The sequence below is a fragment of the Sapajus apella genome, unplaced genomic scaffold (assembly GCF_009761245.1).
Source record: "Sapajus apella isolate SASKATOON/1434 unplaced genomic scaffold, GSC_monkey_1.0 scaffold26, whole genome shotgun sequence".
NCBI classification, from domain to species: domain Eukaryota; kingdom Metazoa; phylum Chordata; class Mammalia; order Primates; family Cebidae; genus Sapajus; species Sapajus apella.
This window is the reverse complement of record NW_022436966.1, coordinates 10914451-10932943: the sequence shown is the minus strand read 5'-3', so window position 1 is coordinate 10932943 and position 18493 is coordinate 10914451. Positions and strand designations below refer to the sequence as shown.

Sequence of the window (18493 nt, the reverse complement as noted above, 5' to 3'; positions counted from 1 at the left end):
GATTTTTAGTCAATAATACAGGGACGTAGACTTTTAAGCCAAGAATTTAACTTGAAAACAAAGGTGCCTTCCATGGACACCCTTACCAGGTTACTCAAGGTTAGCAGCACACATCACATATAGCCCCCGAGGTTTGAAAATGGTAAATGTACCCTGGAATGGCCCAGCATCTCAGAAAGCAATTATAATAAAACATTCCTAGGGCGGGTTTTCCCCAAGGATGAGTAATGCCTTTGACGCTTCATCTTCTAACTCCAAAGCATTGCTGTCTCAAATAGTTAAAATGACAAGGGAAGGAATGTTTTCGTTGGAGAGTCCCAACACTGTTTCCAGCACATTTTTCCATTTGTCTGACTGCTCTTGGCCCTGAATGGAGTCGAAGGTGGAGTTTTCTCTACTGAAATCATAAAAATCTCTTTATTGGCATGTGTGCATTCAGAGCTGCTCTTGGTATTGCTCATGTTATTAGCTGCAGCTGGGTTTGCTGTGAGCAAATTGTTTTTGTCTTTGGTGAGGATCACATGTTGACTCATGACTGCCTGTATCCTGCGATTGGAGTGGGCATTTTAGGGAGGAGCTTAATTATTCTTGTATCTTTGTTGTGTCTTTTTCACTCTTCAATCCATATGCTTATTTGGGCTTGCTTGCAAAAGGAAGAAATATTTGGTTCATTCCATTTTATACAATAAAGGCAAGAGCTTAATGGGGACTTGGGAGGTGTTTTTATGACATTGGGGGCTGTTTTCATGACCTAGCAGACTGAAGTTTTCTGAAGAAATTTGGCAAGCCTTAGGTGTTACTAAAATTTTGTGAGATAAGGAGTGTACTTGTGGCCCACTTTAAACTCTATTAAAAATTTTTAAAATATCAAGTCAAAAATAAAACAAAAACCTTGCATCAAAGTGTTATTAGGCAAGCCTGTACATTTGAGCTCTACAGTCTTTACATATATTAAATCAGGAATCAGTCAGCTGGGCATGGTGGCTCAGGCCTGTGTACTTTGGGAGGCCAAGGTGGGTGGATCACTTGAGGCCAGGAGTTTAAGACTAGCTTAGCCAACATGGTAAATTCCTGTCTCTAGTAAAAATATAAAAAATTAGCTGGGTGTGGTAGCATTTGCCTGTAATCTCAGCTACTCAGGAGGCTGAGGCACAAGAATCACTTGAACATGGGAGGCAGAGGTCACAGTGAGCCAAGATTGCGCCACTGCAGTCCAGTGAGACTCTGTGTCAAAAGAAAGAAAAGTAATCAGTGAGTTCCCTTATTATTTCTGTAGGACCAAAAACTGATTTCAGAAAATTAAAGTCTGGTGTGTATGTGTGTGTTTTTTTGTTGTTGTTGTTGTTGTTTTTGTTTTTTGGCAGAGTCTCATTTTTGTTACCTAGGCTGGAATGCAGTGGCACAATCATGGCTCACTGGAGCCTCAACCACCCAGACTCAAGAGATCCTCCCACCTAAACCTCCAGAAGAGCTGAAACTACTGGCATGTGCCACCATGACTGGCTAATATTTTTATTTTTTGTAGACAAAGGGTCTCACTATGTTGCCCAGGCTGATCTCTAGCTCCTGAACTCAGGAGATCCTTTCACTTTGGCCTCCCAAAGTGCTGGGATTATAGGCATGAGCAACAAGTCTGATATATTTTAAAGCCTTATCATAAATATTGAAGTATAAACACTGAGGAAGACTTGGTAATTTCTCATATTTTAAAGCTTACAATTTTAAAACACTTTGGATCATAGATTCAGAGGGCTGTAAAGGAGTCAAGAAGTTATGAGTTTGTGGCAATGGTTTTCTTATTTTTTAATTTTAATAAACAGAGAAACAAAACAGTATGTGGGTACCTTAACTGGTATAGAGCAAGCAGAGACTCAAATGGCATGGTGGCTCATGCCTGTAATCCCAGCACTTTGGGAGGCCAAGGCAGACGGATCATCTAAGGAGTTTGAGACCAGCCTGACCAACATAGGTGAGACACTGTCTCTACTAAAAAAATGCAAAAATATTAGCTGGTGGTGTGTGCCTGTAATCCCGGCTACTCAGGAGGCTGAGGTAGGAGAATTGCTTGAACCCAGGAGGCAGAGGTTGCAGTGAGCTGAGATGGTGGCACTGCATTCCAGCCTGGGCAAGAGAGTGAGACTCCATCTCAAAAAGCAGACAAAAAAACAAACATAAAAGCCTCTTGAGTGCAGGAATAGTATCTTACTCATCTTAGAATCCCCTGTGCCTGCCATGCAATAGAACCTCAATTAGCTGGGCATGCTGGAGTGTGCCTGCAGTCCCAGACACTTGGGAGGCTGAGGCAGGAGGATCGCTTGAGCCCAGGAGTTCTGGGCTGTAGTGCACTATGCCAATCAGGTGTCCACACTAAGTTTGGCATCAATATGGTGACCTTCTGGAGCAGGAGACCACCAGGTTGCCTAAGGAAATGTAAATCAGCCCAGGTTAGAAATGGAGCATGTCAGAAACTCCCATGCTGATCAGCAGTGGGATCACTCTGCACTCCAGCCTGGGCAACACAGCAAGACCCTGTCTCTATTAAAAAAAAAAAAAAAAAAAAAACCCCTCAATTAATTTGTAGAACTGAGCTGTGTAGGAAAGCTTTGGAATTAGACATGCCTCAATTTGAGTCCCAGTTCTGCCAATTACCAGCTAGATGCCAATTACCAACTTATTAGAATATTCCATTTTTCTCATTTTAAAAATGGGAAACGGTATTATAATGTTAATATAATATACAAGTATTATAATACCTTAGAGTAGTAAATAAGATAGCACATAAAAGCACTTAGCATTTCACAAGGACCTACTTCAGCAAATGGCAATCTTTTAAATTAGTCTACCAAAGGGTTTTCCCATTTAAAAAAATTTATCAAACATATATCTCTTTAACTGCCGGTCAGCTTTCATCAACATGAAATGACTGAAGATAATGCTCTGAGTTAGGGAAATTCCAACCAAAGGCAAAGAAACCCTCAGACTTTTTAGTTTGCTTGCTGGGCCTTTCCATAGGTAAACATATTATTAGATTTTTAAAAAACAATGAGGGGGGACGAGTGTGGTGGCTCACACCTGTAATCCCAGCATTTTGGTAGGCCAAGGCAGGCATATCATGAGGTCAAGGGATCAAGACCATCCTGGCCAACACGGTGAAAGCCCGTCTCTACTAAAAATACAAAAATTCGCTGGACATGGTGGTGCGCACCTGTAGTCCCGGCTACTTGGGAGGCTGAGGCAGGAGAATCGCTTGAACCTGGGAGGTGGAGGTTGCAGTGAGCCAAGATCGTGCCATTGCACTCCAGCCTGGTGACGGAGTGAGACTCTGTCTCAAAAACAAACAAAAAAACAAGAGGAGCTTTTGGACCTTTTTTTTTTTTTTTTGCCACTTTCCTTGGCCCCTGAAGTCTGAGGGTCCAAGGCTGAGCAATGTTTCTGCTTTGGCTTCTAGATTGAACAGGTCTAAATCAACCTAAATGTATCTTTAGAGCATGTATTTAGAGAGAGGGAGCACTGCAGAGTAAAAAAGCATGATCTTTGGAGCCAGACAAGGTTAGGTCTAAATCTTGTCTTCTGGTTACTTGCTGTGTGACCCTGAGCAAGTTCCTTAACTTTTCTGGAGTTTTAGCTTCTGTAAAATGGGAATAAGATCTGCCTTACAGAATTGTCAGGAGAATCGTATGGGATATTGATAAAGTCCCAGCATACCACCTGGCACATAGCAGGCATTCAATTAAATGGTGGCTGTTACTTGCATGAATTTTAAGGATCCAGCAAAATTTGACCATGTATCTTAATATAAAAGTGGTTATTGGTTTTAAGATTAGGATTTTCATGCCACAAAGATTCAAATATGAGTAAATGTGGCATTTCTATTTTGTAGAAAGTTTATGAAACAAACTACTGTGTATTAAGAACAGGAGGCAGGAGCTCTGAGTTCTAACAGCTTGCTTACTCCTTCATCTGTGCAAATTCAGTCAACATTACTACGTGCATAAGCACTGCCATATGCACTGGTGATACCATGAATAAGAGTGGTCCCTGTCCTCAAGATGCTCAGTGGTGACTGTAGGAGAAACAGCTATTCAGATTCCCATAGAAGATATGATAGTTGAGCCAGGCATTAAAAAATAAGTGGAGTTTCAACACATGGATAAGATCACTTAAGGCAGACAGAGCAGTTTGAAGGGAAAGTCTGCAGGCAAAACCCAGAATGGTGCACTGGAAGAACTGTAGCTTGAAGGAGTGGGGAATAGCAAGATGAGGTCAGGGAGGTGGAAGGAGGTCTTGTATGCCAGGCTAGGCAGTTTGGGTGTTATTCTGCAGGAAATGAGAGTCCTTTTTTGTTTGTTTGTTTGCTTTCTTTTTGATACAGGCTCTTACTCTTGCCCAAACTCGAGTGCAGTGGTGTGATCACAACTCACTGCAGTATCAACCACCAGGCTCAAGCAATCCTTCCATCTCAGCCTCCTGAGTGGCTGGAACTACAGGCACACACCACGCCTAGCTATTTTTTCTACTTTTTGTAGAGCCAGGGTGTCACTATGTTGTCCAGACTGGTCTCAAACTTATGGGTTCAAGCAGTCCTCCTGCCTTGGCCTTGCAAAGTGCTAAGATTACAGGCATGAGCCACCATGCCCAGCCTGGAAATGAGAGCCTTGACCAATTTTCAGGAGAGTAGCGTCATGATTAGATTTGGTTTCAGATTTCTTGATAAATAAAATCATAGGGCTGCTATGGTAAAGTTGAGGAGACATTACTACCACAACATGAAAGAGTACAGTGAGATTGCTACCCTCTGTGATCTGGTCATTATATTTCTATTAACATATGCTTATCATCTCCTAAGACCACCCAGATGTTTTTCCTTGAAAAATAGCACAGAAGTTATGTACTAGTGAACTGACTTTTTGAAAAGTACATATTGGAGGAGGCTGTGTGTGTGTGTGTGTGTGTGTAAAATGTATTTGGGTCTAGCATTTTAGCCTGCTAGGAGATTCTTTTGAAATGTGACTGTATCATCTATCAAATTAGCTCTCCCTCTCAGCTATGATTTTCAAACGTGGCAACAATGACTTATAATGCTGTTTAAATATAGATAGACCATTCATCGCCTACAGCATAAAGTCTAAACTCTTTATAATAATCTATTATTTAAAAGACTGATAACTTCCTGACGCCAGTCTTTTCAGCTCATCTCAACTCCTTCTCTTCTACACACCTTATATTTTAATGACGTACAACTACTTTTGGTTCTGTTTCAGGCCTTATATTTTCAAATGTTTATACCTTTGCCCATGCTGTTCCATCTGTTGAAAGCCTATCTGACCTTCTAGGCAGGATTAATCACCTAGTTTCATCTTTTACGTAGCTGTATTACAATATTATCATAAGGAATTGTGGTTACCTTAAATTTGTTTCCTCTGCTAGATGGCTGGAAGGGCAAGGACTTAATCTTATTTATCTTTTTCATCCTGGAGTGTCAAAGCATAGTAGATAACATATTGTAGCTAACTAAATTGTTTACTTTGCAGAACAAAAAAACATAGCGTACTAAAACTACAGAGCATGTCTTTTGCTGCTCTGCTTTGTAAAGTACTCAACAACCAATATTTAAATCTCCAGCCTTCTTTAGCAAGGCCTTATTGACCATAGGGAGCAATGGTTTTTAGGATAGCAAAAATTTTGATTCTTAAAAATCTCTCATTCTTCTTAGGAAAACTATTGAAGCAAAGTCCTAAAACTTCTACTTTCTCTAATGGTCATTTTAGTATTTCTAGGTATTAATGAATCAAACATTTAAAAATAATTTTTAAATGTGCATATAACTTTAATATCAAATATTCTTCTCTTTTATGCTCTAATATTGAGCAGTGTCTCTATTGTGTTTTGAATTAGAATATAAATAACTCAAGATCAGGAACTAAAAATCTTTAAAAATGAATCAATAATACCACTTTTCTACAAGCCAAATATAGTGCTATTAGAGTTCTGAAAAATTAAAGACAAAGCCATCCTTCGTTGATTATTGTTTTTAAAAGTCTACATTTTTAATGTAGCTGAGTGCTAAACACTTAGGGCTGTGGAACAATATATGCAATGTGATTGTACACCTTACTAGATTAAAAAGCTCTTTTCAGACAAGGATGTTCAGCTGTGGAATATGTTTACATAAAGCGTGTTGATAAGATAAATTTCCAAATGTCTTTGGCTTTTCATAGAATATATGTTCTATGCTGTCCTGTGATTTGTATCTTGTTTTCAGGGGTTCCAGCCTTTCTTGACTTTGGTTAAGATGATTACACACTGATGCCTAGCCTCACTTTCAGAAAAATGTAAATCTTTCAGAATACATTTAAATGTTGAGGTTAAACTTATATTTAAACACATTTTTCTAGGGACTGAATATTTTTAAGTGCTTAAACACTGGCGAAAAGAGATTTTTAGAATGATTCTTAGAATGGTCTCAACTATTTAGTTTTTTTTTTTTTATTTAAAACCCCCAAATTAACAGTCTCTTAAAACTAGAATAAAGATATATACCAATAACAAGTTCGTGTTAATTACACTTACAAAATACAGCAGTTAAGTCTTGTGATAAATCTTTTCTATGACCAAAATCTAACATATTACATGCTAACCAATTTACACGGTAAACTCTTCTGTTTGCCGCTTTGCTTTCTGCCTCCATGCCTATTTTGCTATGCAAAAGCTTTATGTCAATTTACTTTTTGAGCCGTTTAAGACCCAACCAAATTATTCCTTCAGCACATTTTAAACAATCCCTTAAAGACCTCTTTTTCTTGGCTATGTTTCCAATCTTGGCTTATCACTATAATATTTCATGCTCCATGCTTCTGAAAAAATTCAATATTCAAGAACAAAGTAATCCAGAGCTTTACTTCATTTCAGTCTTTTTATGTCCTAGGGCTGTCCCAACTCAATGACCCAGTTTTTATTGTGTCACATCTCACTGTCTGTTGCTGACTGCGACCAGCTTGCCTAATCCTTTTCCCATCCCTTATCAGTTTTCCCTTAATTCAAAAATCTTTTTCTTTTTTTTTTATTCTTTGCAGTTCTCCTTTCATAGCTTTCAGATTTTTTTTTTTTCCTTTCTCACAAGACTCAGTGTTCCTGCGGTAGCTACTCAGAAATACAAAGACAAATGGGTAACTAAAGTCCACAAATCTGTCCTTGTCAGAATTTTCATTGTACTATTTTTAGAATTGTAAGTGGTAAATGGTAGAAAGTGGATATAATTTGGTATTTTGGCCTTAAAAACGTTCATACTCTATGACCCAGCAATTTCACTTCCAAAAATCTGGCTTATTAATTAAAAGGAATTGTCTAAGATATGAAAAAAGCTATATGCATGAGATGTTCATTACAATGTTATATATAAAAGAAAAAGTAAATAACAGAAACATCTAATGATAGGAGAGAAGTTAAATAAATTACGGTCCATCTACTTGATCAAATAACACACAATCATTTAAGATGATGACTTTGTAACTATGTAGAAACATAGGCAAATACATCCAAGGTTTTCAGAAAAGCAGGGTGCACAATTATAAGTGCCTATGATCACAATTGTTTCTTTTAAAAAACTATTTGCAAAGTAAAAATGTCAAAGAAACATGACATTTGCTAATAGTTGTTATTTTAAGGTGGTAGAATTATAGACGATTTTTCTTTACTCTCAGAATCTCGTGATTCTGTTCCTTTTGAGTTTTTAAAAACTCTAAACGTAATTCAAGTAAAGAATCATTAATTAGGTTATGTCAAATAAAACTTAGATTATTTCAGATAGAGCTCTATTTAAGTCTAATAATAATCTAATGGCTGGGTGTGGTGGTTCACCTCTGTAATCCCAGCACCTTCGGAGGCTGAGGCAGGAGGATCGCTTGAGGCCAGGAGTTCAAGACCAGCCTAGGCAACATAGTGAGACCTCAGCTCTACAAATTTTTTAAAAATTAGCCGGGCATGGTGGCACGTGCCTGTAGTCCTAGCTACTTGGATGGCTGAGGTGAGATCACTTGTGCCCAGGAGTTGGAGGCTGCAGTGAGCTATGATTGTGCCACTGCACTCCAGCCTGGGTGACAGAGCAAGACCCTGTCTCTAAAAAACAATAAAAAATAATAACTGTGGGTGTGGGGCAGATAGGAGATAAGAAAGGCAGTGAATATATAATTTAGTTAACCATTATAGGTAATCTCTGAAAAGACAAATTAGAAAAAAAACTCTCCTAATATCTGTTTTAAAATACGAAATTATCTTTAAAACGCTATAGTAGGTTCTATTCAAGTTTATTTTATTGCCACTGACTTTATCCATTCCTAAGTTACTTAATTACATTCCTCTTGGTATCTCTGCCTCTGGTCCAACACTTTCAATCCATTTTTCACATTGTCTTCAAAGAGGTCTTTCTGAAACCTAATTCTGTTTGTGATACTCCACTGTTTATTCAGGGAGTCAGAATATATTCAAAGCTGTAGACAGGCTTGCTAGCACCTTCCAAGCTTCTCTGCCTTATTCTGCACGATTTCTTCTCATGCACACTTTCCACTAGCCTCAACAAACTAGTTATAGTAGTTGAAACAGAACTCACAGTCACTATTTTTTGTTTCTTAACATTGAATTTAATACCTACTCATTCTTCAAATCTCAAGTGTCACTTTCTTTGGGAAGGCTTTCCAGATTTCGTCATTTAGATGTCTCTTCTCTGTAATCCTACAGGGCCCCATCACACTGTGCTATCACTTATAGCTTATCTGCCTTTTCTGCCAGATTTGCTTATCTGCCTTTTCTACCAGACAGTGAACTTCTTGTTTGCACAGGCAAGTGGGATTGAGTGTGTATTCATTTAACCTGAATACCATCTACCTCCCTCAGACAATGTGGAGCACGGTGAATGCTAAATGGTGTTGATGTAGGACTAATGTGCTTAATCCTGGGATACTAAGTGCTAGGAACACAGATGGAAGATGCACTGGAAGCCAAGGGCCTGTTACTTGTCAGGTACTTAGTAGGTAGAAACTCATTCAAGTGCACTTCCCTGATAAAGTTACGGTTTTTTACTTTGTCTTAAGGTTGTACAAATGTTTTACCTCCCACATCATATCCCTGAGAACCAGGAGCATGTCTTGTCTATGAACCTTTGACTATTCCTTACATATACTAGTCATTCAAGTGTATGTTAAATTAATAAGTTTCGATGTTTTAAAATAATTTGGATTTAGGCCTGGTGTGGTGGCTTATGCCTATATGTAATCGCAGCACTTTGGGAGGCTGAGGTGGGTGGATCACTTGAGGTCAGGAATTCAAAACCAGCCTGGCCAACAGGGTGAAACCCTGTCTCTATTAAAAATACAAAAAAAAAAAAAAAATTAGCCAGGTGTGGTGGCAGGTGCCTGTAATCCCAGCTACTCGGGAGCCTGAAGCAGGAGAATCACTTGAACCCGGGAGGCAGAGGTTGCAGTGAGCTGAGATTGCACCACTGCACTCTAGCCTGGGCAAAACTCTGTCTCAAAAAGAAAATAAATAAAAAATAAAAAATAAAAATAATTTTGATTTACAGAAATTTATGCCTATCTTGTCTCTGATGAGAAAAAGCCTCTGGAAGAAAAAATATGTAAAGGACAAAACATTTGTGAAGTTCAACATTTTAATTAAAAATTTTCAGAACAGTGTTGAAAATCCTTAGAGAGAAGGATATAACATAAATTAAGGATGGCTAAACATATTCAAATAAAATTAAAATAAAGACTGCCTAACCCCCCAAATGTGCTGACATGTAAATATCATCTCTACCCTGATTTTCATATACTTATATAGGGAACCAGGTATATTCCAATGGAAAATATTCGTTCAGCCTAACACAAAAAAATCATGGTTTTATTGTTCACATGAAAAACAAACAAATGACTTGGTCATGGTCTCAATTTTCTATCTTTTTTTCCCCCCACTGTTACTATATCTGCATTTTAGGCAATATGTTTATTACAGCAAAATTACTTGAAAATTTTGATAAATCCGTTTTCTCAATTTTTTAGTTTAAAACATTTTTTATGATTATGACTGACATTTTGTTATTAATCTCTTAAAGTTTAAATGTGCCAGAAGTTCTGCTATTTAAAATAAAACTCTGGAAACAATCTTGAAATAGAAAAGTCTCCATCATGCCCTAATTTATCTGCTTTGTAGATTTAATTTTATATTATCTTATAGAATCATCTACCTAGTCCCATCTGGGAAACAAATGCAAACATATATGTTTTAGAAAACTATTCAAACAGAATTCTATTTTAAATTCCAAATTATTAAGAGTATAACTAGTGACTACTTTGGTATGAGAAAGATTAATCAGCCACTGGATGGAGGGAGAAATATTTGGCTGAACTTTATATATAATCCTAAAGAGCAGAAATAATAAAATTAGCATAGTTCAGTCAGGAAAAATCAAGAATGAGTGGGAAGTGAAGACATTTTTTGAAGTTCAGCAAAACAAGAATGAATAAAGCAAAACCCGGAAATCCTAAGATAAGCACGAATTATAAAAAAAGAAAATTGAAAAGGGCAGTTTTTAATGTAGCTACAACTGTCCCTCGGTAAAATACATTACTTATAAAGGCCCATTTCCCTATAGAAAAAAAAGAAAACCTGTAATGAAATATCAAATCCTTTAAGACAATCCAAGTCACTTAAATATGTGTTCAGACACACCCAAGCAACTTTGTTCTTAACCCAATCTCCTAAAATAGATTTCTCCAATTAGCAAGGGAGCATACTCATTTTGGATCATGAGTATAGTCCCTTTGGCCATCTTAGCTCTCATATGTATTAAGAGGTGCTCTGGTTTCCAAATCAAGCCTCATGTGAATTTAATGGGTATGAAGCGGTTCTTTGGTGAACGGTAACCTAGTAGATGAAATCACGAGCACTAAGTTAAAGTGCCCACTACAGTGTCCACTACATAGAAAGCTCTCTAGGATTTGTTTTTCTTCCTTCCCTTGCAACTCAGTAATAAAAAAACAAAAAACAAATCTATAGCCCAAAAGAATTGCACAAGACAAGGATGATTTGTTGCTGATACTTTAACTTAAATATTTAATAATTTATTATAAAAGCATTTTGTATACCACCATTACAAACACTGAATATGGTCTTATGAAAGTTATAATTTTATGACAAAAATATTTCCTAAATACCATGGCAATCCACCTGTTTTCTTCTTAATCTCAGTATGACAGCTAATATTAGGGTTAGAATTTAACCCTAGCAGACATAAAAATTTGGTCTCTTGGTTTATAAATATAGTCAAATACACAGGAACACTGGCTGGCATTTCCACGTCAAGAAACATGGTCAGACGTGCAACTAAGACATGGATAACCAAAAAGTTTGTTTTTGTTTTTTTTTTTGATGGAGTCTCACTCTGTTGCCCAGGCTAGAGTGCATTTGCACAGTCTCGGCTCACTGCAACCACTGCCTCCCACATTGAAGAGATTCTTCTGCTCAGTCTCCCAAGTAGCTGGGACTACATGCGTGTGCCACCGCTGCCGGCTAAGTTTTGTATTTTTAGTAGAGATAAGGTTTCACTGTGTTAACCAGGGTGGTCTTAAACTCCTGACCTCGTGATCTGCCTGTCTTGGCCTCTCAAAGTGTTGAGATTACATGTGTGAGCCACGGCGCCCGGCCAACCAACAAGTTTTAAAGAAATGTACACATCTCTAGTTACAGATTTTAACCAGAAATATTACAGGAAGGCAGGCAAATGACAACCACCAATACGTAGATTTCTATACTCCTAAAAAAGACAACATCCAAAAAATTAAGAAATTTGGCATCAGGTGGACAACATCTAGGTTTTAGGGTTAATACACTGTTTCATATACTGTACAAAGTTTCATCATTGTCCTCAACCTTGGAATTTCTGAGTGAGAGCGTATATAATTCAAAACACTTGCTTTTTCCCTTTTCTCATTGTTAGATCGTTGATATTTTCCTAGCTCTTACAGTCTTCTAGAATGATCTGTCAGATTTTCACTCAACAACACTGGGTCAGATCTCTTCTATACATGACCTCATCCTTCTCATGTCTCCTCTGTTTGCAGAGAGCCGGTCAAAGTCTTGGAGGTGAAAACGAACTGCCAACTGATTGACCATTTTTCTCAAGGTAAGAAATGCTACAACAACTTGGAAAGCAAGGAAGAGAGTGAAGATGATATGTACTGCTTTTTCCAAGGGCAGATTTGTTAGGCCTTCATTAAAGAGCAAGAAAAGAATTAAAGGCAACTGCAATAGAAGGCTCAAAAGCCAAAAGCCAGCCAACTCAGGAACCTGTAATGACACACATCAAGAGTAACAAAAATCAGTAAAATACAGGTTTGTTTATATAGATAAACAAGTACTTATCACTACTGTGAACCTGCATGATGGGCTCTGTGGGTAATTCCAAAGAAGGATGACATGGTTCGTGTCCTCAGAGAACTTACAATCTAGATGAGAAAACTAATTTATATAAAACAATCCTAGAATACTGCATGTTAGTAAACAATTAAGTGCAATATTCAGAAGTACAGACTAAATGCTATAAGAAATAAGACAGTGATTAGGGTAGGTGAAAGACCTCAGGAATGTAGGCTTTTAAAGTTGTGGAGAAGGAGGAAGAGGCAAAAAGGTAAGTAAGCAAACATGTGAAACTAGCATGACTGGGGATCAATACATCAGCCTGGAATGGACGCCTGGGTGAGAAAACAACAAAACCTATAGTAAGACAGGCTGGGTGGGGCCTTATTATGAAGGGCCTAGAAAACCACAGGAATCTTTAGGCATTACCCCTATACTCTGGTAACCATAAATACTTAGGCAGCATGATGATGCAGAAAACATGGGCCTGGCATAGGAAATGAATTTATAATTTACCCCATTTTCTTATTCAGGATCCAGATACATATGTTTAAGTGACCATGTATTTTCAAGACTGATGAGGGAAAATATCAATTTTAAGTGTTTACTACATTCATATACTTCATATAAATCATTTCACTTAATCACAACCAACCTGTGAAGTAAATATTATTTTTCCCATTTTATATATGAGGAAACCAGGGCTCAAGAGATTAAGCAAACAGACCACAGTAACAGAAGTGTTAAAGCTGGAGTCAGCCCTTAAATTCAGGCCTGTGCTCTTTCTGCCATACCTCACTGCCTTTTACTTGTTATGAAAACTGATTTCATTTATATCTATCACTGAGAGGAAAAAAGAGCTTACCTTCTCCTGTAGGTTACCCATGTAGCCCAGATACAAGCGGATGGCTTCAATTAAGGTTATTAGGATGATAACAGTGATCACAATGAATTTGTAGTAATCAGGCAAGATTGAGTACTAAAAAAAGAAAAGCCAAAACGTGTTTGTAAAATTTCACATATAGTAACATTAATCTGAGATAGAAAAAAATTATTAAGAACTTTAATTTTATTGACACTCTAACAACATCAGGGCAGCAAAAGTATTAAAGCTTAGATTTACCTTCACGTGAAGCATCATAATGCTGCTCACCCACCACAGTGGGAAATAGTAGGTATTAAAATAAAGTGACATCTGCAATGCCAAACTGGAGACCATTTCATTTTCTATAGAAGGGATAGAAAAGGAACAAATTATGAATCCTGGTCTACGCCCTATATATAGATCCTGTTCCCTAGAGTTAATAACTATAATATTGGCTCAGTAAAACTCCAAATTTTAAGCCTATTTGTAATCATTGACAGTAAAAGGAATATTCATCCTAATACCATTTAGATCAAATATTGGCTATTTGGGGGTACATTTCATGCTTTTCAAGTATTTTACCATTTTACCATTACAGTCTCCTGACTTTTTTGCATATACTACTGGTATAGATTTAATGTGGAATATCAATATAAATCCTATTCAACAGATCATTATCATTGCCTCCTTTGTAGAATTCTATGTAAAGAGCATATAAAATTAATGCATAAAATTAAAAAAATGAATCTCTCACATATAAACTAATCTCATACAAAAACAGATTGCCAAGGTTATAATTAGACACATCGCTCTTTTCAGCATACCCTACTCTTAGCCATTCTTTAAAGTCCAATTCAATGTCATCTTTCCATCAATATTTCCTTCATCAGTTCCTCCACCTCAGCAGAAATCTCTTTTCCCCTTTAGGTATTTATCACTCTAAACTGTCTATAAGAAGTGCTAGCAAAGAACCACACTCCCCTCCCCAAAAAACAGTCTGGTGTACTGAACAGATCATGGGCTTCAGAGCTCAAGCAAACTCGAGCTCTCCAAATTTCTGTGACCCTGGTTGTCAGATTTGATATAAATTATTTAACCTCTTTGAGCTTCTATTTCTTCATCTGTAAAACAGTGAAATTAAAGCTTCCTCACAGGCTGCTTGTGAGAATTAGAGCCAATATACATTATTTCATCCTAGCACTGTGCCTGGCACACTTAGTAGGCAGACAACAAATATTAGTCCCCTTTCCTTTTTCTCTTCTACTTATCTACAGGCTCACTGCAAGCACAGACCATGTATTACCCTAATTTGAGAACCTCAGAATCTAGCGTCTTGCTTTATACACAGTGAATATGAAATACACATAAGCAACATAAGCAGTAAGAATGAATTAATGAAAGCATACTGTCATAAGGACATTACTAGTATAGCCATTTGTGATACATGAGTTCCATTTACCTAAGGTTTATTCCATAACACTTTGTGCTTTTTTGTGAGAGAAGGGTCTTAAATAAAGAATTTGACTTTTAAAATTGAGCCCTATACAATACATCCTAAGTTTAACTAAATTCTTAAGAGCAGATACATATACTGAAATTAGTTGCTCTACACGTAACATTTTAAAGGCTCTAAAATAAATTTCTTTAAAATATTATTTTTTCCTTGTCTCCATAGCTGAGTGTTTTTATCTGTCATTTAATAATTTTAAAATACAAGAAATAATCATGGTCTCTCAAAGCAAAATAGTTTCCTTTAGCTCCAAGAATATGCCTGATTATTATGATCTACTTTTGCTTACATCCATTTAGTAAATTACCACTGGTAAAGGAGTGAACTCTTAAAAATCTGTTAAATTTGGCCGGGCGCGGTGGCTCATGCCTGTAATCCCAGCATTTTGGGAGGCTGAGGTGGGCAGATCACGAATTCAAGAGATGAGACCATGCTGACCAACATGGTGAAACCCTGTCTTTACGGGGGTAATTTTGTAAAAATACAAAAATTAGCTGGGCACGGTGGCACGTGTCTGTAGTCCTAGCTACTCGAGAGGCTGAGGTAGGAGAATTGCTTGAGTGAGGGAGGCGGAGGTTGCAATGAGCTGAGACCTGGCCACTGCACTCCAGCCTGGGCGACAGAGCACGACTCGATCTCAAAAAAAAAAAAAAAAAAAAATCTGTTAAATTTGAGGACAACTCACCAGCCTAGGATCTTTTTCATAGCAACAGCACAATGCTGTGGACATGGTAATGATATGAACTTGTTATTACAGCACAAATAATCAGATCCACAAAGAAGAAAATGTGGGAAAGAATAATAAATTGGGCAAGCTGAACATTTCAGTACCTTTGAGAAGAAACTGTAGTCAAATTTTGCAAAGAATGGTTTTTATGTTAGAAGTATTGTGTGTTAACATCTTAAAGGTTATGCTATGTCCCTATTTCAGCAGATCAAAGTTTTAATCATGGAAATGAAAATCAAGTTAATATGTAAATGAAACTTAAAAGCATAAGACATACATTTACTAAATTTTGCAAAAGTTCAAGTTGAGTTCTGTAAATGGAATTTAAATTACAATATACAATATAAATCAAGGATAGATAAACTACTGGCCAGCTGTCTGTTTTTGTACAGTCGAGGAGCTAAAAATGTTTTTTCATATATTTAAATGGTTAATAAAAGTAATACTTTTTTCACACGTGAAAGCCATATGAAATACAAATTTCAGTGTTCATAAAGTTTTATTGGAACACAGCCATGCCTATTCAATAACTATTATCAATGGCTGCTGTGGAGACCATATGGCCTACAAAGTCCAAAATATTTACTATCTGGCCCTTTTCAGAAAACGTCTGTTTTTACCTTGTATTATCAGACGTTAGTGCTCATTAAGCCTCATCCTTGGAACCAGAAACATCAAAACTTAATTTTTTCACGTTTTTCTCTGTACATCCTAAATGATAGAGGCCTACGTTTGGGGAACAGGCAAGTGATCAAGGTGACAAAATGCAGCTATGGAAACTGACTTTACTTTTCTCTGTCCCTTTTTAAAATTCGCTAAAACCAAGCAGAGGAAAAGGTTTCTATTTCCCAGCAGAGCTGAACGATGAAAACCACAAAGGTTTGGTTGACAGTGTGTTGTCTACCATTATGATGTAGGAGAAGGAAACTGTTTTGGAGGAAATTGCGTTATCTATCACTTGTCATCAGGTTGAAGGATGCGGAGGCATCGTGGTATTTTGTTACCTTATGGTAAGAGTTACATATAGGGGAGGAGGAGAAGGCAGGGAAGGGGTGAGTTTTGTTGAACACACGGCTAGTATGGCACTTGCCAGTTGAGAGTGAATGGTGGTTTAAAAGGACTCATTAAAAATTTTGTTGTTGTTGTTGTTTTAAAATTTCTTCTACCAGCAAATGGCCTTGCAGAGGAACATACTTGTTCTGCTAGGAAAAGAGAAAGGGCAAATGTGTTTCCTGGGATGGGGGTGGGGACAGGGGAGGTGGGATTGCTTGGGCTGCTTCCCTCCATCCTGCACAGAAAAGCCTGGGCGGGCGAAGCAGAGAAAAAGCAACTTGGGCTTTCGCCCTCCTGGTGCGCACGGGACCAGCCTGTGCAGCAAACCGGCTTTTATCTTTTTATTTTTGGGGTTTCTCTGGAACAATGATGGGCCTCGCCTGCACAGAGGTTGGCCCCACCTCGGCTGCCTCGATCGTAAGGAACAGGCTGGGCTGCAGCACGCGCAGACCAGGCCCGGCCCTGGGTCATAGGCCCATAGGCCGCCCGCGCCTCAGCTCCCCGCCCGACCCGGCCCCTCCTCCAAGGCGCTGGCTAGCACCGCGGAGAACTGGCTGAAGGCAACATCGCCATTTTAGGTCTGGGCAAATTCTGGACGCTCCAAAACCCACGCCAAGCCGTCGGCGGGCCACACCCCGTGCGCCGGGCCTCGTCCACTCACCGGGACCCTCATTGTACTCCGGCCCGGTCCGATTGGAGTCACTGAACACGGCCCGGCTGAAGTTTCCCAGCCGCTGGCGTACCGGATCCGGCAGCTCCATGCCTGGGCCTCACTATCCCTTGCCCCCCTTAGACACAGGCTGGTCTGCGGGCGCAGTCGCGCTCCGTGGTTCCCACGGCAACCGGGCGGGGCGGGGTGGGGGCGGGGGCGGCGGCACCCGGGAGCGCTCTGGGCTGCCCGGCTAGGCTGGGTCTCGTCGGGAGCCTGCGCCCCTGGAAGGCACCGGCCAGCCCAGGGCGAGTTCCAGGCCCCGCGAGCTGCGTGCCTTGGCCGTGTCCAAAACGGCAGATCCCTTATTCCTGCTTTGAGCCCGATCATCCTAAAAACAAACCTATACTAAGAAATGGGCTGGGGTTGGACTGCGATGCAAGGAGCCCTCACATCTTGCTAGTGGAACTGTAAATCGGTGCAACCTTGCTGGAAGGAAATAGAGAACGAATGCAGAGCTTAAAGAATGTCTAGAGGTGTACGTGTGTGCGTGTGTGTGAGAGAGAGATACTGTGACTGATTATTAGAAAATGCAGCAATGGGCAACTGATTTAATGTACTGGAGCACGTGCATTCAATGGAGTATGTTTCAGCTGCTTGTAAAATGCTGGCAAAGAATGTTGAATGATATAGTTTATGTGAAAATTTAAAAAACAGAAATAAAACTAAATGAGAATGAACCTAATTTAGCAAAATTTATGTGTGTAAATATGGGTGGAGGAGAAGAGGGAGCGTGTGCACACTGGCTTGAAAAAAAATGGAAAAAATCTAAAATGTTAACAATAGTTATCACTGGCTAGTGGGATTGTGGGTGATTTAAAAATTGTTAAACATGTCTGTATTTTCTAGCTTTCTCTCAAATAAGATATATTACTTTAAAAAAAACTAAGTGTAATATACATACAGAAAAACTGTATACTTTTTTAGTAATAAAGATATATTACTAAAAAAAACTAAGTGTAATATACATACATACACAAACTGAATCTACATGTGTAACCAGCACCCTGTTCAAGAAACAATGTTACAGTATCCCCAGAAACTCCCTCTTCCTATTCCCTTTCAGTCACTAAACTCCTTCACTACTCCTAACTGACCTTTCCTGAATTCTAACAAAGGAGAGTTTTGCTTTTTTTTTTTTTTTTTTAAACCAAATGTTTTTTTTGAGGAAGTGTAATTACTGATTTTGAATAGGATGAGTGAGTTTCTGGGGATACTGTAATT

At 38.5% G+C, this 18493-nt stretch overlaps 1 protein-coding gene and 1 long non-coding RNA gene across 4 annotated transcripts in view; one reads left to right on the top strand and one right to left on the bottom strand.

The window, feature by feature from the left end:
• The window catches only part of LOC116560561, a 77116-nt gene that overhangs the window by 23995 nt on the left and 34628 nt on the right, over positions 1 to 18493 (top strand). For all 3 annotated transcript variants that reach the window (XR_004273021.1, XR_004273020.1, XR_004273022.1), the window contains exon 2: positions 12111 to 12172. This is a non-coding gene — a long non-coding RNA (uncharacterized LOC116560561). The remainder of the gene's footprint in view (positions 1 to 12110; positions 12173 to 18493) is intronic.
• Positions 11575 to 17711, bottom strand: TMEM17 (transmembrane protein 17). Its single transcript, XM_032292004.1, has 4 exons — positions 17222 to 17711; positions 13529 to 13632; positions 13271 to 13384; positions 11575 to 12336 (listed from the first exon to the last, which is right to left on the bottom strand). Exons 1-4 carry the CDS (start codon positions 17319 to 17321, stop codon positions 12058 to 12060), a joined length of 597 nt encoding a protein of 198 aa, XP_032147895.1. The 5' UTR covers positions 17322 to 17711; the 3' UTR covers positions 11575 to 12057.